Genomic DNA, 21,516 nt, shown 5'->3' on the forward strand with positions numbered 1-21,516 from the left:
TCTAACAGAGGACAGGTGGAATCTGTGGAAGGTCCCAATAGAAGAGCTCTCAAAAACATAATTAGCTCTAAAACGCTCTGCCCAGCTGGGTGAGAAAATTGGTCAGGGGGTTTCTCTAATCTTTTACTCAGTAACACAATGCAATGAAAATGCTCTTGATTAATGTCCACTGGAACTTAAAATGTCAGCAAGAATGTTGAGTCCCCTCTGGCTCTTTTAAATGAGTGTAGATAGCCAGGCTGTAAACAGGTGAATTGCACTTGTCTCGATGTTACAATGCTGACTAAAAGATCTGGTATTAGGGCTGGTAATGTGCTGGTGCCAATACATTTGATTTGCTTTTGGTACCAATAACAAAACAATACTTTTTATACAAACCATTATCTGAGGAGGTAATCTTTCATTTTAGCAGTATCGACCACTACGCTAAATATTTGACATTTGCGAATTGAATCTGTGGCTGGATCTGTGATTTGATTTAAGCCTCTCATGCAATTACAAATTATCTTAGTGTTAAGACCGGCTCTTAGTCCAAAGCAGGGTTAGTTTTTTTTTAAGGCTCTGATTGGACTTGTGCTCATTACAAGTTCTACAAGATCTGTGTAACTAGAGGTACTACATAGCATTCTTAAGTGTTGATGCCATTTATTCATTTAAAAAAAACATAGAATCAAGTCGGGAAGGGTAGCTGGGATATTATGACGTATTTTCAGCAGCTGCGACAGCAACTCTGGTATCGTTTTCTCACCTTGTGTGAGTATTTATATGTCAGTTTGTAGTCACAACTCTTCCAGATGCAGTCACAAAAGTTTACAGGTGTGTAGTTGAGATCACGATGAAGGATGAGTTTTAAGATGACTGAGGAAAGATGCTGCAAGTAGGAGACTAAGCCACAATCTCATGTGGCTGTATAGGAATCATTTGATGGGCTTTTTTTCACAGCAGCCTACAGAGCATACAGAGCTTTCTGCGTCTTTTGGATTCCCACGGAGAAATGGATCCCAATAGTTTTCTTCTGTAGTGTTGCTCTGTATATTCTCTAGTGTTTCCCGGATCTGTGCAGAGAACAGCGGGAGAGCAAAACTGTGCAAGAAACAAGTCTCGGCAACATCGACGTCCACCCCCCCCTGTTCCTTCAACATGTCAAAGGGGCGTGTGATAAGTGAATGTTGCTGCTGGCAGTATCATGGCTGTAGCCAGATTTATGTTCACACAGCCGAGATTGGATACCTCAAGATGTGGATTTTGTGGCTGTGCTTCACTTAGATTCGCCTTGAGAATGTTCACATCCGACAGATAAAACCGCCCTTCAGGACGTGCCAGGTCACATTAAAAAGACAGCGTGTAACAGTAGCTTCAAATACATACACAATATAACAAGATACAATTCAACAGCATCACATACTACTAGCTTTCAAAATGACTGTAAAAGTGAACCGACGCCTAACCGACACGTCATCAACAAAAAAACGAATGCATAATACTTCATGAAAGTCGAATTTACTGCAGGACTATTGTATTACAGCTGTACCTAATAATCTGGTAGCATGGTAGGGAATGTTCAATTCATGCTCCGAGCAGTGAATGCCCGGTCTCAATTTCTGCCTTGAGTTATGAGCTGCAAAATCCAAGCCGCACAGCTGCTTTTCAGGGTGAGCTGCACCAGGCTTAATGTTGTTTAAAATCCATGCATCACACCCACACATCTCCTTGATGCGTGCACACGCTTACCTAACTGCCTTTCCTATTTTGTGTGTATTGAAGAATGAACAAGACAATGCCAAGCTCTCAGACATCAGTCAAGAGCTCTAATACACATTGCATCAGTGTGACAGCTGAAGGATGTGGTTGGATAGTGAGGGTTACATTTATCAAACAAGCCTTGTTTACATTAATACCGATGTTTTTTTGGGGTTTTTTTAGCTTTGAACTCCTGAGCGTCTGATTATTCTTTTGTGGCTGACTCACTAGTTCTGTCAGGAACACAGGAACACTGAAGTAAAATTGTCTTGATTCCTACCGTCATAAGACTAAAGGTTTGTCTACATGGGGGCGTGGAGTTGTCCCTCTCAAATCTGACAGAGCATACAGTACGCGGGTCTATTTGAACCAGAACAGACATCTACGCAAGCTGTAATGAAGCATGTCTGCAGCTGCAACCTGAAGCATATTTTGTATGTGTAAAGTTTACTTTCTTAATTTTTTGGGGTCAACTACCGTGATTATGAGTGCTGCCGAAAAACGGCTGACCCACACCGAGCGCTGTGCTTGAATGCATCCCTTGACTTCGGATTTGAGCTGCTGCTGACATGCTGCTTTCACTCTGCAGCCTCTGTATAGGTTTATTAGTCAATTTAGATATCTCAACTCAGGACAAATATGGTGGATCGAGCGACTGAACCGAGCAACAGACCAGCCAAGAATAACAGAATTATTCAAGCGATTGACACACTCTCCCATATAGTTGACTTTGGCTTATTTGCACACTCCAGCCGGAGAGTGCTTTGTGTTATCTGAGGGGTCTGAGGAAGGTTCACCTCCAAGTATCAGAACTCCCTAACTACTTTAGTAGTTTTCTGTCCTTAAGTCTCCCAGAGGAATGGAGTTGGAGGTGTCTGCACATTTCTAATGGACTCAGTTCTAACAAGTGATAGTATGGTTGCATGGTGGCTGATGGCTTTCTTTGGATCCCCGATAAAGTGTTTCTTGGAGCTCAACACTGAGCTTTTGCCGACTTTGGCATCAGGAAAGGAAAAGCCGTCAGGAACTCTCATGTGGTTTCTTCTATTGCCACATCATTTGATATCAGTGACACCGATACTGGTAAATGTTTTCTTTTCTTATTTGACCTCCCACAAATGACCATAACATGAGCGAGCATCTGATTAATAACTGAGGGACAAAGGGAACTCAAATGACAGATGGAGGATAAGTGAAGTATTTAGCCTCTGCAGGTTACACCCAGCAGTCCACCTAACTCGGGTAATCACTTCTTCTGTCAGAGAAACCCTCTTGGTTCAGGGTCCACATTGAATCGGTCCTGAACTTGGCTCCAAAGCCATTTTGTGGGAGATTTAAAGAAAAAAATAATTTATCTGGTTAAAGACTGCACCATAAAATGACAGCTTTCAGAAATAGCAGTGTTCCATTAATTCATTTGAAGTTTCATTATTAGGATGAAAAATGTTGATTAGTGCATATCCATTTGATTTACTTTCCATGACCTTAATCAAGTCGTTTTTGTTGTCTAGATGCAATAAATAAGCGCATGCTGATGTGGGTCATTTTAAGCACTATTTGTGTTGTTGAGGTATGCGCACTTGCTAGTTTACATTGTTCTGGTAGATAAAAGCAGCACATTGGGAATTGCTGCTCATTCTGAGAACAGCTCAAGAGAAACCTCTGTGGCGTGTCAGCTCTCAGTGTTCAAATGAAATTTCATGTTCAACCATGAATGCTACCTTGTCACCGCTCTCCTCAAACACTTATGAGGAGTGTTCCTCCTTGCAGTCCTTTTCTTCCCCCGTTCTTTTTTTCAGTTGTATCCAAACCTTTCAATGCATATCTCCTCTTTTTTTTGTCCTCTGGTGTTAATAAATATGTAGGTAGTTTATATCTATTCTTTTGGTGGTGGTCAATGGATAAATGATCAATCGACCAAAAAGGCCTTACAACAGTTCCCAGAAAACAACCGCTGGAAACTTTGATTATTATTTTTATTATTTTTTTTTTAATAGATATTTTCAAAATAAGCAGTAGATATATCATACGAACGGTGCATTATCTCTATCCTTCATCCCACGGCACCCCGTCATCGGCAATATCACACCACCAGCGTCTTTCCTCAGGTTGCTACCTGTAGATTTGGCCATTAGTTCTACTCTTGTGTTTAAGAAAGAGAAATCCCAGGTCAACGGAAGACGGTGAGAGTGAAGAGTGAATGACATCCTATCCAATTACTTGTCACCTCGACACAGGCTGTTGCAGGGACTTGAGGAGACCACATGAGGCAAGCAATTACACGGAAAGAAAAGATTCTGATCACCGCAGAGGTATAGCACACGCCTGCCTGGTCCCCGCTGTATTCTTCATGTCTTACAGTGATACTCAGAGAAACCTCCGTCGGGATTTTCCAGCCTAAAATTAAAGTTGAATCTATGTGTATAAACGAGATCTTAGAAGAAATACAATATATGCTTTGTAGATTAAATACCAGGTGGAATAAATCCAGCATTGATTTCAACCAGAACATGATGGCACAATCACGATTAGTTAAAAAACGAAACATCACTGGAATGGGATTTATTATTGAACATGAGAATAAAAAACTGGTCCCCTGCCCTGCCGTGCTGACATGACATGACACAAAATGTAATATCATTTATCCACCTGTTTCAGTTTTGGAGATGATATCTTTCAGTTAATAACATGAGCCTACAGGAGCAATCAGACACGTTTTTAACAAGTTCTTGAACTATGTATTTGAAGCAACTACTATTAGTAGTGAAGCTGTGTCTACTGTGTCAACTTCCCCCCCCCCACACTGTTTATTTTTGCAAAACTAACAAAATTAGAACCTTCACAAAACTTCAATCCATAGATTTTGTCTTGATTTAACAGAAAGGAGCTTGTATTTGCAACATAACCCATTTGAAACTCTGACAGCCCACTGCTGTGGGCAGGTTAGCATATAAAGAGGATAAACACAGAGAAATGTGACTCACGCAATGATCCGGAAACAGGATACTGTATATCAGGCAGAGAGGAAAATAAGAAAGTCAAGATTGTTCTTCATCTGTGTTCATGCAGTCATATTTACAGGTTAAGCTTCCAGAGCTACCAGCCAAGGTTTCACTGGCCAAAGGTGTGCACTTGGCCTCAAACCTATGCCTTAACAACACATTTATATTCATTTTACAATTAGTAGTTTTTACATAAAAACATCTAAACATAAATATTTCAAAATGTGGGATATACGTTAATTATGTGATACTGTCTTCATGTTTTTGTATTGTTTGTAATTGCTATTAGTGCAAAGTCAGTCATCCTTGGTACCTGACAAGAACTAAAATCTCGTCTTTTTACCTTCCTGCATTCATCATATTGTATATGGTGGTGGTATGTCATACTAATACTGACTAAAGATTATTGATTCGGCACTTAGAAGCCTTCATGCCGGTATTAATATGATCGTCTTTGCTACTCACCGCATTATGGATTTGAGTTAAATCAGAGCAGAGGAGCTTGAAGGCCTTGCATCATGCTTTACAGAGTGTGAGACCGGCTCTTTGAACCGTCATACATGGAATCAGATTACAGACTCTGGATCAGTCCAAGTCTGTGTTTCTTTGTCTGTCCGTTTATCACACATAATATTTCGGACGCCACAGATCAGACTCGCGTTGATGGAAGGAAAAGAGTCTTATTGCTGCACTTTGGCATTTTAAAATGACACTTTTGTGGCTGAAAAGAGGGTTGCGTTGTGTTTATTTGGTTAGTTATTGATTGCCCTAAATGGGGATTGCGTAACTCAATGGGCACAACATGTGTTAGTGTTGTCTTGTTTATACTGCTCGCCATTCAGTTAGCGATTAGGCATTCAAGTACTGTATGTCTGGCACTAGTGCTGAAAGGCTGAATACTAAATTACACCAAAAAGCCCTCTGGGGCCATGTGTAGAGTATTGCAGCCCCAAGGTAGGTTATTCATTAGTTTGGGATATTGAAGTGCATTGGATGCTTTTCCTCTGGATAATGCAAGCTGCAGTAAGGATCTCCCTGTCAAGCATAAAAACACAAATACTATAATGCATTCACTTATTGAGCATTTATGGTAATGTTTGATTAATATTCAAGCAGGAAGGTCAAACTTCTCACAGTAGCTGCTCATTCTTTTTTATCGTCACACAAATTTTATTTTTAGCTGCCGGGGATAAGTGTGTTTTTGTCACTTCATTTGCTCGTGAATTGTCCCCCGGCGATGATTTTCAACTCCTTTTCTCTCATTTCGCAAATTGTCTTCGAACCTGCTCCATAAACACTTGGTCAAAATGAGCCGATTCAGGGCTTCTGGAGAGAGATTGATGATAATCTGATGATTTTTTTGCATATATGAATTTTTTTATGAATGTTGTAATTGAGGATGCACCCCGCTGCTCATAAATTACAAGTGATGGAAGAGTGGCATGGGGGACGGCTCTGTGCATAATGAGGTGCAGCGGCATAGGTATCATTTAATTAAAAAGTGTTGTGACAAAGGACGCATGTATCCAAACCTGGGCAGAGAAGTTGAAGATAGATGGTGAGTAAACTCAGCAGATGTTTTTGAGGAAAATGCACAAAAAAAAAACTGCAGCATATAGAGAAAAGCTCTCCGTATGTGTCACTGCAGCAAGTCAGCAAATGAATCGAATGACATGGAATCAAAAGTGGTGTGCTGTTGAAGTAGCATTATTGAACATTGTTAATAGAGATAGAGTTTCTCTTTTTGTGACACATTGAAGCAGAATGCGTGGCTTACAGAAGCATCTTTGGGCGTGTGAAATCCAGCTGCTCTTTAAAGTTCAAAGCAGCAAAACAAAACATCGAACATTAAAAGTCTCAAAATGGCGGCATGAAGTTCTGAAGCGCCAAGAAATCGCTTAAGACTTTACCGACCTGACTCAGTGATGCTTTCACCAAATGTAATTAAAGAGACCAGAGAGGCAAACGATTGACCAGTGGTGAGTGTAGTTTTCTCTTGACGGAACGCTGCTGTTTAAGAGACAGTTTACTGCTTCGCTGTTTGCTTCTTCTTTGTCTCCGTCCGTCTGTCTGGTTTCGGGGCAGAGTGGAGATTGCTTTTGTTGTGTTACTTGTTATTGTCGTACAGCCTTTGTTATCATTTGTCCAACTTAAGGGTTCAACGGAACAATGATGCAAAAGAGTGGACATGTTCTGTCACGCCGGCTCAGTTCAATTCCTGCCTTTTCCTGTATTGTATGAGTCGCCACAGCCTCTTGCACAGTTACTTTCTTTCTTATACCCGGAGGTGAATGGAATAGTAAATATAGCAGGGGCCCCCAGGGGTACTGGAGCCCCCCCGGGGTTGTAAGCAAGGTGACTAAGTGCGTCAGGAACGAAGGAGCTGTGGGTGACTTGTTCCTCCTGAGGGGCTGACAGATGCTGAAGCTGACAGATCGAGAGAGTGATTATTCCGAGCTTAGGAGATAGTGCTTGTGTTAGCTGGCTCCCCTGGCCGCGGATTCGCTCCCAATCACACCTCCATAAATCAGGCACACATATAGTGACACAGCGGGGAAACAGCAGCATTGAGCAAAGGTGGCCATGCTGATGAAAGAGTGGTTATCATGAAAGAGTGCTATCAGTGACCGCAAGAGCAGTGCTCTTAGCTGCTCGTTGTTGACACAACACTGGAGGTCTTTAAGCTCGTATGTGAATTTCTGCTCGCGTCTTTTATTTGTGGAGGGCTTTTCATGTCTATTTCAGGGTGTAAACCATGTCAGCTTTTACTTAATTGAGAACGTCTCTTTGAGGATGTCACAGTGTAGACCTGGACTGTTGGAAGTTGGGGTACGACTACACTTTTTGAAGTTAAATTCAACTGATATCCACCGTCTAATGGGTCTAATTAAAATGTTTTCATATATGTACTGTAGATGTTTTCACGGCATTGAGTGATCTTGGGTATCCTCTCCTCTCTTCTGACAGAAACAACATGTCTCTCCTGTTCAAAGCGCTGCTAGTGTCTTTGAGGTTGTAAACAAATAGCCTGGCACACGTCATCTATAGCTGGGGCTCAAGCTATCAATTCAAACTGAGGTGAAACCATGTTAGCTCAGTTTAATACACCATGAGGCGCCCTAATTACGCAATGAAAAATACAAACTAATGAACGAACATATGCACATACGATGGCACATACTGCAGAGGAAATCTGAACAATTGTGCTGTTCAAAGGGCCCACTTATTGGTGAAGTTTCACTTTTGGCAATGCATGGATATAAAACGAGTTAAATGGTTATGGCAATAAAAATCGTTTTCTGATCGAGTATAGGAATTCACCCCTGGTTCTATTTTCAGCTGTTTTTGTTTGGCCTCATGTTGTACGCAGTTCATTTTCAATGTGGCCTGTATAAAAGAGCTACAAATGGCTTTTTGCTAAATTGGTCTATTGTAACCAAATAGTTTCTGCCTTTGAGTGCCTAAAATTTGATCTTTTAATAGAGCTCTATTCCCATGAAGCGAAGGGTTTTTCCTCGTTAGCTATCAGTCGGCTGCGCTTTTATTGACTGCTGCATTCCAGTGTCTCCAATGAATTTGTTATGGCTTTCTCTACACTATTGTGTTGTTGTCCTCCCTTTTAATACTCGGGACAGCCTAAATGACTACACCCTTTAAAAGGCAAATAATGTAATAGTTCAAAGCAACACTAACATCTACAATTTGAATGGTTCAATACAAGCCTTGTGTAGGTTCACATATCAACGTGTCCATGTCTTTGCTGATTATGCCAAACATATGTCTTGGATACCTATATAGAGTATTTTTCCATTTGCACCACATACAACATATGCTTCTGCTGGAATACCCTCAATGTGTTTCGCACCGTGTGAGACAAAGATAGACATGTTCTCATTACTGCGCCTCTTTATTTTTATCTGGATGTCTTACATAGTTTCTGAAATGAAGCCAATGGACAAATCATCAATCTTCTTTCCGGTGTTTGAAAATGTCTTTGTAAATTAATAATAATAGTAATAATGACTTTGGTATTCTTATCCTTTTGAGTTGTGTAAGACAAAAAGATCATATAATCATAATGATGTTGGTTACACTGTAAGCCCCCATTAACATTGCAAAGCCAAGACGAATAAACTCAATGATGTGCTTCGATGAACTATGAAACTGTTCAGCAGATTGAAATGTTGCTCCCTTAAGCAAAAAGCAGCAGCTTCAAAGCAGTGTTGTTGTGTCAATGATTGGCCAGGGAACAAAGTGTTAACAACAGATTTCACTGGCACGAAAGGGCATGAAACAGTTTCAGTGAGTTGTCATTCGAAAGCCATTTAGGATGCAGGAGGATCTCATTATTACATCGATTAAATTCCAATTAGAAGCAATGAATCAAATTATCCCTTTCATAGCATGTGGCAAAATGACTGGGTGAGAAGTGAATGTGACTGACATAGATAACCACATTATATCAGCAAACTCATTTTACTCTACTTCTTTTGAAAATGAGGACAAAAGGTCGAATTTTTTAATGGGGCACAAATTTGTTTTTGGATTAGGATTCGTGAATCACAAATATATCGAGCATTTCATAAAAATGCAATTGAATTAGCCTCTTTAATCACCTCAATCTACATATTCTGCAGATGTTAACACATCGTTTATTACTATATTATAGCATTTTATGGTATAGATTTGAGGACGTATTGAAATCAAATCTCAAGTCTCCAGTGGGAGAAATCCACTTTATAAAAGAATTGTAGCAACCAAAGAAACAGAGTTGCCTATACATGACTGACACCTATTTTATTTTTACAAGAGAAGGAGTGAACTGGACAATGTGTGTGTGTGTGTGTGTGTATGCAACATGTAATACACACCAACATGACAATCTTGCTATTATTGCAATCCATCCATTCATTATCTGCACTCATGAAAACTCCCCACAGCCAGCCTGTTCATCTTAGACTACATATTAAACCTTTTTCTTTACCCCATATGAATAAATGAAACGGTCAGCTTTCTTTTCTTTTCAAATGGGTGAGTGATACTTTTATGAGAAACATATCGTCACCATCTGTAGACTTGGCTGTGAAAAGTGTATACTTCCCTACTTCACATCAAAAGTGGTGTGTGGTCAGCCTTGAATCCATCAAAGTATCACATTTTAAGCTACAATTTGACGCTGACGCAAGTTTTCACAGTGGGGGAAAAAAAAGGTCTCAGCAATTTTGTTCCCTTTCTGACCACAGAGTACTTTTACTTCCCGCTATTTGTCAGAGTTGGAAAATCAGTGTGCTTCATCACACACACTTTGATTTCTTCGTTTCTAAGAAGGGACTGCCAAGTGCGGCTCTATTTCCTGCTGCTGAAATCAACCACATTAACACTCAGAAATGAGGGGTAAACCGGAAAACTAAACTTAACTGTGTGGGGAATGTATTTGAACTGAGCTCGCTCATGACGAGTGAGAACAGGACTTTTGCACTTTGTTTGTGAGCGTACAGCTTTAACTTGGCTGCTTAGTTGCCTCGGCTTCAAATATAACTGATAATGTTCACATTATTCTTTTCCGCAATATCTAGGCTTCACAGTTTGTTACATCAAATATAACCGGAGCAGAGATTAGAGATTTCTGGATGCTTCATTGTTTTATGAGGAACGTGTATTTTTGACGCAACTGTTGTGACAAATGGATCAGCCTCACCAGCACACTCTTCTGACACTTCAATCTTTGCATAGAGACCTGTCAGATATAGACTTTTAATCAACTTTCAGAACTTGTGAGGTATGAAATGAACGTTTGTCAGTTGATATTTTTAATCTGCGATGTTGTTAGCGGTTCCCGAATCTACCAACATACGAAAATGAAATTGTGCTCCTCTTTGGGTTTTTGCGGTGTACACTGATAATTACTCAACAAAGGCAGTTTTATCAGTTTCTTCTCTTTTGCAGACAATTATTTTACTGCTGAAATTCCTTTCAACACTGGTTCTGATTGTAGTCTTAAATGAAAGCAATGGTAATTGCACATTAAGATAACTCTGTAGACCACAGGAAAATACTGTTGTGTCTTGTTTGGTTTGGGTTGTTTTGAATAAAAACCAATAATCTTTGTTCAAAAGATCTATAAAAACATGTGCAACACCTCATCTTTGTAGACGAGATGTTCAACCGGTAGCTGTATTGACATGAAATGAATACAAATAATAGTAAAAGCAAGACTTGGATTTAAAGAGATCACAAAATGTTGCAGCACAGCAAAGGAACAGCATATCTTACAATAACACCTGACCAAAGAGCAACTGCGGTACCCCAGCTGGCCATGTCTTGCATAGCCTACACTGCTCAGTTTGGGATCAAGAGTCCAAGTGAATCTAGTCCTTTTTGACCGAGAAACTAACCTCATATTTTTTATGTTGATATCTGCCAGTGGTTTGATGACTTTAAAAAAAATAAACTTTTGTTCCATTCTTCCCCAAGTTCATGAATAAAGCAATCACGGAGGTTAAGTGAATGGCATTGAATTGTGCTTGATTGCAACCATGCCAGATAGCTGCAATTTAAATCATTTATTTTTAAAGCTGCAGGTTTTAATGAAACTGCCCTCTCCATGTGTCTTCTCTTGGTTGCAGGCCAGTGGGGTCAGTGTGTCGGGGAGGAGTGTGGTTCTGGCGGGCTTCAGACAAGGACAATATGGTGTGTCCACATGGAGGGCTGGACTACCCACCATTCTCACTGTCAGCACGTGGACAAGCCAGAAAGCCAGCGGCACTGCTTTAAGGTCTGCGACTGGCACCAGAACCTCTTTGTCTGGGAGGTGTCAGACTGGGGGGGCTGCGTTCTTGTCCCTTTCTTTTCCAACGAGCACAAGCCGAGGACGGCTGAGTGCATTACAGCACAGCATGGCATCCAGAGGCGCAAGGTCCATTGTGTGCGCACTTCAAACCGCACCACAGTCACCTTGAGGATATGTGAGTTCTTTTCCCAGAAACCACCTGTGGAGCAGGCATGCCTCATCCCCTGCCCCCAGGACTGTGTGGTTTCAGACTTCACCTCCTGGTCCAGTTGCAGCAAAACATGCAGCGCTGGCCTGCAGCATCGGACACGACATGTCCTGGCCACACCGATGTACGGAGGCGCAAGCTGCCCCAACTTGACTGAGACCAGGACTTGTTCCGGCCTTGTCGACTGCCCTGCTGGGGAGAGCGAGTACCAGTACAGCCTTAAAGTAGGGGCCTGGAGCGAGTGCCGACTACCCCATCACAAGGATGCCCTGTTCAGTGGCAGGACCACAGTGGACTTCAGCTCCAGCTCCAATGAGAGCAACACAGTCATTTTGCACACACAAGCTTCTCACCACCACCACCACCAGCATCGTCATGCGCACAAGAACCCCATGTCGTGGGAACTGGAGGTGGGATACCAGACACGACAAGTCCGCTGCACACGAAGTGACGGCAAGAATGCAATGTTGAGGTAAGCCATTCGCAAGTGTCGTAAGGTGCAGCACTTTTCATACAGCCAGAATGGAGAAAAAAATATGAACCTGAAAAAGAGGGCACTTCTTAAGGTCCGAGAAAAAAGAGAGATGGATCTGTGAAAAGAGCTGGTTTGTAGGTCGTCAAGGGAACAGACCTTTAACTGGATTCTTCCCACATTAAACTCGGTTTCCACTGATGTAGCGCACGAGGTGAGGTTTGTTAAATGTGCTCTGTAGCAAATAGTCCAAAATGGAATTTATATGGTTCTTCAACACTCGTATTGTATCGAAACATGAGAAGAACATGATCAATGTCCCCCCCCCCCCCCCACACACACACACACACACACACACCCTCCTTCCTTGTGTTCCCAGCGGGTCACTTTTCTCATGCGGAGGTGAATTCTGTGAAACAAAATGTTTTTTTATTGATGGTGGTTATTTATTCAATTATAGGCAGATTATGTGAGAGCTGCTGTTTCAGCATTATATTAGCATGCGTGAGGCACTATTATGGTAAATGTCAAGTGCTGCTCCCCACCTGTCCCTGCTGTTTGAGCAAACCCTGGTATTTGGATTTGATAAGAATGGATTTTACTGCACAAAAAGCAAGCACACACACACACATTCATACCTACACATGCAGAAATAAACAACTTTCCATATTGTGCTCACTCTTCAAGGGGAGAGAAAATCTTTGCATTTAAATGATATTGACTTAAACACCATCTACTTGGTGTAAAATGACACTATTAGCTGACTGTTGAAATCAATTGTTGACTGCCATTCAATGAAGCTATTGTATCAGAAATCACTCATCAACAATATCCTGTTGGAATAATGTATTTTCATTGTTTGCCGTTGCTTCTATAAGCAGCGGCTTTAGTATCATGCCAGGTTTGATGTGATGTCTTCATATTTCACCCATGCCGTTTGGATGAGGGGCTTAAAATTGGGTATGTTGCTGTGTGTTTGATTTTTGCATATTACTGTGCCCAACAAGGCCGGTTCAATGGCTTTATGACTTAAGTGTCAAGGGACCATTAACAGTAGTGTCTGATTAGCATGGTATTTGCTCAGAAGTGGGATTGGGGATCTTGAATATGGATTTCCCACCAGACTTCTGCCTCATTCTGCTTTTCTAATTACAGCCTAATTACAAAGTAAAATTCCTAAATGAGCATTGTACTCACATCTTAATAACCTACCTAATCAAATTGTCCAAATTAAACAATGGAAATGTAATTGCATGTCTAATGCACTTGTTTCATATTTTTAATTGCGCATATCAGCTCTTTGTACTATTTCTGTAAAGGCTGACTGTATGTCTGAGATCTGTGTTAACATGATGTGTAATAGCCTTACTTATTGTCATGTAGAAGTGGAAAGTTGTTTATCAGGAAATCAAGATATCTACTATGCTCTCCAAGCAGATGCTATGTTTTACAACTGATGTCAATTTCCCCCCATATAATCTGTCTACCAATCTATTTAAATACCAGCCACAGCTACCATCTGTCATGCTTCGGGCTCTCCCACTGCCCATATAATAGCAACTCTATTTCCAAACAGTGAAGGGGTTGCAAAGATATGAAATATGTGTAATATGTTTCTCTATTTTTGTAGTATTTTCTTCTTTAACATCTTTTCCTTCTCCCGATATCTACAGTCTATGTACCAAGGACAACTCCGCCCTGACCTTTCAGGCGTGTGTGATGCCCAAAGACTGTCAGACATCTGACTGGTCATCGTGGAGTCCCTGCTCTAAGACCTGCCGATCCACCGATCTGTCCCCCGGTTACCGCCTCAGGTCACGGATCATGACGCAGATCACAGTTGGAGGGGGGCACAGATGTCCTGCCCTTGAGGAAAAAGAAGCTTGCAACATCATAGGAGATTTACTTCTAAACTGCCCCAGGTAGTTTCTTAACAACGATGGTATATCGTCTCATTTTGAGCTCGCAATCCTCGTAAACAACAGCTTTGTTACGGGTAATCTCTAGATGCAGATTTTCGGTCTCAAATCAAATGATTTTTGATTTTGCTTTTCGAGGCTTTTCCACCTGATTGATTGTGATTGAAAGCCGAGAGGTTGCAAATATTCATGATTTCACGATTTAATTACAGTTTTGGGGGCATTAACTCAATTTCCTCGTGAAACCTACAATAACATAATGTACTGTTGGGAGTTCCTGACCCAAAGGACAGGACATGGATGACAAACGACGAGAATTTGAGTTAAAGGCTTTGGCAAATATTACATGCAGTAAACAAAGTAGTCAATAGAGAATTATTTTCCCTGCTGGTAGATTTTGTTTTATTTGCTAAATCTACACGGAGTGCCTGAGAGCAGAGGATTTACATGATTAGGGAAAACTCATTACGGAAATTAAGCATTTGATAGATTACTACAGGCTGTTGTTCTGGTAAACTCCTCCGATATTATTGCTTTCTGCACCAGTGCATTTTTCATAGTTGAAACCAAACATTGGTTTAGAAGTTTTAAAGTAAAAAAAAAGGAAATCATGCTTCTCTCCTCCTGACATATGAGAGAGGCTCAGACTGCTCTCGCTAATTTGCTTTGTGGGACTTTTCTAAAACAACCGTCACAGCTGTGCTGACGCTTTATCCTTTTTCAAATGCATTCATTTTTCAGCATGATACTGCTGTATACTTCCCAAGACATATGAAACGGAGACTCCATTTAAATTATGTTTGCTTGTTTGCGTTGCAAACTTGTGTTTGCGTGTCTGTGTGCGCTCTGCCAGGTATGTGTGGAGGACCACTGACTGGGGCGAATGTCGCATCCTCCCCCTACTGAGCCAGCAGGACCGGCGGCTGGCTAACATCAGTATGCTGTGTGGAAGGGGGATCCAGAACAGGAAGACCTACTGTGTTCAAGTCCCTGATCACTCGGCACCACATCACAGGAAGGAGGGTAAGAAAAAAACGCCTTCATGACAGTTGACCCAGGGCTCGCTGGAAGCACATGGTGACTCAAGAGATACACCACGAATAAATTCCAAGTAAACTCAGTGGTGTGTTTTGATATAAACTGTGAGCATAAATTATTAAAAGTGAAAGTTGGCAGCGGAGCATCATGTTGGTTATGCAGGCCAAAAAAAAAAATCATAAGCAAACTGTGTTGCTGTAGCAGAATCGTGTTCAATGTGCAGTAGACGAGAAGAATCACAATTCTAATCAGTGTTTTCTTGAGCTACTCTGTATTGTAGTGAATGCTTTAAACAACAGGGACCCACTACTCTGCATGTGAAATAGCTTATATTACATCTAAGGTTCAAATGTTTTGTTCTCAACTGACCTCTTTCGTGCGGCACCAGTAATCATTTTGACCTCAGATTAATATTACATTTTTACACTTATTTAGTGTTAGAGAGAGAAAACCACATAGCAGCATTAATACAGATTGATAACAGTTCTAATTAAGATTTTTTTCACTTACTGACGCTGATCACTTGGGATGAGTTAGATAAAAAGAAAAACACCACTTTCATGACTGTACGATAATAATGACGGTCCAGCCAGCAGCAGGTTAATTTAGCTGAGGGGGAAACTGCTTGCCTGTGGAAGATAACAAAATCTGCCTCCTGGCACCTCTAAAGCTCACTAATTAACACATTACACTTCTTGTGTTTAATCTGTACTTAACCGGAATGTAAAATTGACACATCTATGGCGGGGGGATTGTGTGGGAGATTATTTCCTCTATTTCCTGGAGTCTTGACATCACCGGGAGGGGAACCAGCAGAGACACAAAGAAGTGACTGTACCCGGTCAATGAAATCTATAGCCAAGCAGGTGACCTTGTGATGCAGTAACGTTCAAAATAATAAATCAATAATTGAGCAAGACCAGATTACCCCCAATGAGCGGAGCAGCATCGCCAGCATCGACGTGTGCGTGGGCAAATACGATGCAGTGTGAATGGCTTTGTCCTGCTCAGGTTGAAAAGTGCTAGAAAGAGACCATTGATTGTTAGTGATAATTATTATTAAATATTTATCCTTAGGATTACAATCAAACCAAAAGTTGATGGAGGATGATTACATGTATTTGAGAAGGGAGACATTTACCTTTAGTACGACATATTTATTATACGAGAACCCCAATATCCATTTTAGATAACGAGCAAATCTCTATTTGTCAACTTTGTGAAAATACCCTTCTTTGAGTGCACGGCAGAAGATACTTGTGAAAAACAACACTACTTCTAGGCAAAGAAATTATTATTGTCTACCTATCGCCCCCGCAGTTTATGTGCTCCAAGACCAAACAAAGCACCTGCACATATGCACATGTTCATCAGGAAGGGGACCAACAGCTGTCTGGTGGGCTGTTGTCATCACCAGAAAGTAGCTTGCCACAAGATTTTACAGGATTTATAATTGAGACATCTTGGATATTTCACTCAAACACTGAATAATCTCAAAATGTACGTAAAAACAGGCATTATTGAAGCCAAAACTGTAAGAAATTGTAAATTTACAAAAGTATGTGACAGTATTTAATAATAATTGTAACGCACAGGTAAATTAACAGTTAACCGTCGGTTAACCATAGCAGGAGATAACTGTAATTTATCAGCATAGTACAGTGTTTTCTGGTAACGTCTCTGCTGCCAGTATTTTACTGTTATTTAACAGTGAAATTGTTCAGAGTGAAAGTTTAAAAATTATATTTACTTTAGTATTTTTTTTTTTTAATCCTATCTCCTTTTCCCATAGCTGTTAGTGCGGGAAATGTAACTGACTATATCACTTTAATGTGTGGGTGGACACACAAAGGACTGCATTATATTGTACAAGTATCTGTGTAATTGTGTCTGGCCTGGATTGTAAGAGTAAATGTGGATTTTCATTTTCATGAGGTTGAGAAACATGGCTGATACAGACTTGCAGGGCAATGTGTTTTCATATCGGATCAAAAATAGCGCTATCATCAGTAATGGTATTAAAGGGGGTGAATTGATTTACTTTGAACTTCGAGCGGAACTCGATCATTCCTCCCGCTATGAATTATGTAATATGCTATTATGCAATGTGTTATATCGTGCTGATTTAACAAGCTGTAATTAAACTTAGACAGGTGGCCGAAGACAACGAAGATAGTCGATGTAAAGAATTGAAGCTAGAAAAGAAGGCTGTAAGTAGAGGGAGCCACATTTTATGTTGTGGTTTTTGTCAGGGCAGTGCTGACAGTATAAGCTCGGTGTGGAGATGGTAACTGTAGCCAGCCTGCAGCTTATTCTTGCTTTTCATTGATTCCTATGATGACATGAGGGACAGATGGAAAGGTATACAGTCAACTTTGACCCGCAATTGACAGAAACATGCAGGATTGTAACTGATCACAGTGCATTTAATATATATTTTTGAGTGCCATAGTACTCTGAAATGTGTATGTCTGGTCAGGGTCGTAATCTTGTTATTTCTTTAGCAACTATCAACTGAATATATTCAGGATTAATTTAGAGAATATCTGTCTTTGGATGTAAATAATGAATTGATGATCATCATTGTATTATTTAAATCTATTGTGATATACCCGGAGCCTCCCCTGAACCATATCAGTTGAACTATAGTTGTATATTTAGTTGTATAATAGTTTTGTTTTTTGGTGCTATAGATACAACCTAAAAGGCGAACCAGGTTTTTGTGAATTACTCTCGGTAAATAAATGAATATGAATAGAAATTCGACAAAGCCAGAATCACCTCAGTGTTGCTTAGTGTTTCGGAACTTCAAATGGCAAAAATTATACAATGATTTGTTTGATTCCAATAAAATTAATCGTTAGAAGAAACAAAAAGCAACAACATGCATATCAAGTATTTCATTTATCTTTTTTAATTAAGCACAGTGGGTAGTTTTTAATCACTTTCAACTTTAAGTTCCTCTTTTGCAAATCACTCTGTTTCCTGCCTATTAACATAACACATTTTTAAATAATAAGTTTTGCCTCATTCATATTTTCCTTAGTACCGAGTCCATGAGTCCATAGCTGAGGTGTTTTGGCAGTTGCTCACCAGATGTGTTCAGAGAAATGTTATCAGAGGTGTGTTTGGACAGCAAATATGGTGGAAATAGAATAGCACTCTTATGAACCTATGGTTTTGCGGGACAAAGATCAATACATCACCAGATTATTGCTCAGGGACACTTTGACATGCAGACAGTAGGAAATGGGGATTGAACTCCCACCTCTTGGATCAAGGATAGCCGATCCGTCCGCTGAGCCGCAGCCCTGTGTGCATGGCCGCAGCTTGACTTGACCCGCAGAGCGTTAGTTAATGCAAACAGATGTGGCTGCAACATGGAGGGCTACTTGCTCTGGTAATGTGGAAAACAATTTGCTCCAGTAATGCAATTGACCAACACAAGAAATCACAATTTACAATCACAAATCAGACAGATGTCTACTACGCACTTTATGAATGCAAGCATTTCATTATTTACAAAGGAGATCAAACATCATCTAAATTACTTTTGGTAAGAACACAAAATGAATTAAAACTGCGAGCAGTGATGAACGGGCCCTCGCCTCCCTTGCGCGTCGGGGCTTGCGGCGGACTCCGGCCTGCGCGTCGGAGAACGTCCGCGACCGCTGGACTGCGCGTCCGCGAGCGAGACGTCGTCGATCCCGCGTGGGACCGCCCGATGCCGGAAACGATGCTTTGCAAATAGTACTATGCTGAGGAAAAATGACACCGAAATCAAAATGGCCGACTTCTGGTAGGTTTTAGAGCACGGTGCCAAGAGACTTATTTTTAAGTCTCCGCAGGATACGCGCGCCTACCGAGTTTCGTACGTGTAGCTCAAACGTAGCGCCGGGGCTGCTCTTTTGAAATATTGTAGGGGGCGCTACAGAGGCAATTTAAAACGGACAAGGCCAAAAATCGTACCACATATTTCTTCCGATGCCTTTGACACATGTGCAAAGTGCCATGAATTTTTGAGCATCCTGACGTACTATGCTATGGAAAAATGACACCAAAATCAAAATGGCCGACTTTGGTAGGTTTTAGAGCATGGTGCCATGAGACTTATTTTTAAGTCTCCACGGGATACGCGCGCCTACCAAGTTTCGTACGTGTAGCTCAAACGTAGCGCCGGGGCTGCTCTTTTGAAATATTGTAGGGGGCGCTACAGAGGCAATTTAAAACGGACAAGGCCAAAACTCATACCACATACTTCTTCTGATGCCTTTGACACATGTGCAAAGTTCCATGAATTTCTGAGCATCCTAACCTACTGAACCATATTTCCTTCAGCCAGTAGGTGGCGCTATGAGTTTTTTGAATTTTTTCAAATCAGGTATGTTCAGGCTTCAAGTGGCATCATGCACAAGAAGTTTTGTGCAAATTGGATAATGTACCTTGGAGTTATAACAACTTCAATTTTGCATGGCGAACGATGCGTCGCCACGGCAACAGCGTTCAACGAAAACTCACAATACTTATGGCAAATCTTCATCAATGTCTTAAGGCCATCCTAGCACAATTTGAGACTAATCGGGTCACGTGGCTAGGAGGAATAAATGAAAGTCTAAAAAAAAACATTGCCTTCAGCCAGTAGGTGGCGCTATGAGTTATCGAAATTTTTTTAATTTGTGTGTGTTCATGCTTGAAGAGGCTTCATGCACAAGAAGTTTTGTGTGGATTGGTTAATGTACCTTAGAGTTATAACAACTTGATTTTTCAGAAAAATGATGCAAAATGGCCGCCACGCCACGTCAAGGTTCTTCGACGAAAGCGCTAGCTTTTAATAATTTTTAATCACAAAGGTCTTAAGAGCACCCTGAACAAATATGAAGTCGATCGCATAAATGCTCTAGGAGGAGTTCGTTAAAATACGAAGGCTGCAAAATGCGAAAAGTGCCAAAAAACACAACTTTGCGGGTTTACTGTAGCGCCCCCTATTGGTTGAATGCAACAAAAATCTCAGGGTATGTTGCGGTATGCGATGGGCACATATGCTGAAAGTTTCGTGAATTTTCGACAATGGGTTGAGAAGTAATGTGTATTGATATTAAGCCACGCCCTTAGGAAGTTCATTGGTCCATATCTTCTCAACGCAAAGAGATATCAAAACGCTTTTGATAAATCTGAGTGATCTACATCCAATTATGATCCACAGCAATTTTGGTAGCAATCGGAGCCAGCGTGTAGGAGGAGTTCGCAAAGATGTGTTTTTCACTAAATTCAAAATGGCGGAAAATTTAAGTATGCGCATTTTCGGGGTCTGAGAGGCTTTTTTTTAGATCTAGTGGATTAGGACATGTGTGTTGAATTTCAAGTCAATCGGACAAACTGGCCGAGGGGCGTGGCCGGTCCGCTTTGTAGGGGGCGCTAGAGAGCCATTTTTTTACACACAAGTATGCAACCTTGCGCAGCAGAGTTTCTCCACCACACCTGAGCGGTGTCCAAATTTGGTGAGTTTTCATGCATGGCAAGTGCCCCTACTAGCTCATTCCCTACAAAAATAAGAATCAGAATTAAAACTGCGAGCAGTGATGAACGGGCCCTCGCCTCCCTTGCGCGTCGGGGCCGGCGGCGGACTCCGGCCTGCGCGTCGGAGAACGTCCGCGACCGCGGGACGGCGCGTCCGCGAGCGAGACGTCGTCGATCCCGCGTGGGACCGCCCGATGCCGGAAACGATGCTTTGCAAATAGTACTATGCTGAGGAAAAATGACACCGAAATCAAAATGGCCGACTTCTGGTAGGTTTTAGAGCACGGTGCCAAGAGACTTATTTTTAAGTCTCCGCAGGATACGTGCGCCTACCCAGTTTCGTACGTGTAGCTCAAACGTAGCGCCGGGGCTGCTCTTTTGAAATATTGTAGGGGGCGCTACAGAGGCAATTTAAAACGGATAAGGCCAAAAATCATTCCATATATTTCTTCCGATGCCTTTGACACTTGTGCAAAGTACCATGATTTTTTGAGCATCCTAACCTACTGAAACAAATTTCCTTTAGCCAGTAGGTGGCGCTATGAGTTTTTTGAATTTTTTCAAATCAGGTATGTTCAAGCTTGAAGTGGCATCATGCACAAGAAGTTTTGTGCAAATTGGATAATGTACCTTTGAGTTATAACAACTTCAATTTTGCATGGCGAACGATGCGTCGCCACGGCAACAGCGTTCAACGAAAACACACAATACTTATGATGGCTCTTCATCAATGTCCTAAGACTATCCTTACTGATTTTGAGACTAATCGGGTCATCTGGCTAGGAGGAATAAAGAAACGTATAAAATATGACATTTCCTTCAGCCAGTAG

The 21,516-nt window shown here is 41.2% G+C and overlaps 1 protein-coding gene across 1 annotated transcript in view; it reads left to right on the plus strand.

Annotated features, from left to right (window-relative positions):
• thsd7ba (thrombospondin, type I, domain containing 7Ba) overlaps positions 1 to 21,516 on the plus strand; it is a gene marked incomplete at both ends in the record, with an annotated part of 112,231 nt that overhangs the window by 14,231 nt on the left and 76,484 nt on the right. Inside the window, 3 exons of the mRNA XM_079170856.1 lie at positions 11,369 to 12,212; positions 13,886 to 14,134; positions 14,985 to 15,154. Coding sequence (XP_079026982.1) covers positions 11,369 to 12,212; positions 13,886 to 14,134; positions 14,985 to 15,154 — 1,263 coding nt within the window. The remainder of the gene's footprint in view (positions 1 to 11,368; positions 12,213 to 13,885; positions 14,135 to 14,984; positions 15,155 to 21,516) is intronic.

The sequence above is a fragment of the Pholis gunnellus genome (assembly GCF_910591455.1).
Source record: "Pholis gunnellus genome assembly, chromosome: 12".
In the NCBI taxonomy this organism is placed as follows: domain Eukaryota; kingdom Metazoa; phylum Chordata; class Actinopteri; order Perciformes; family Pholidae; genus Pholis; species Pholis gunnellus.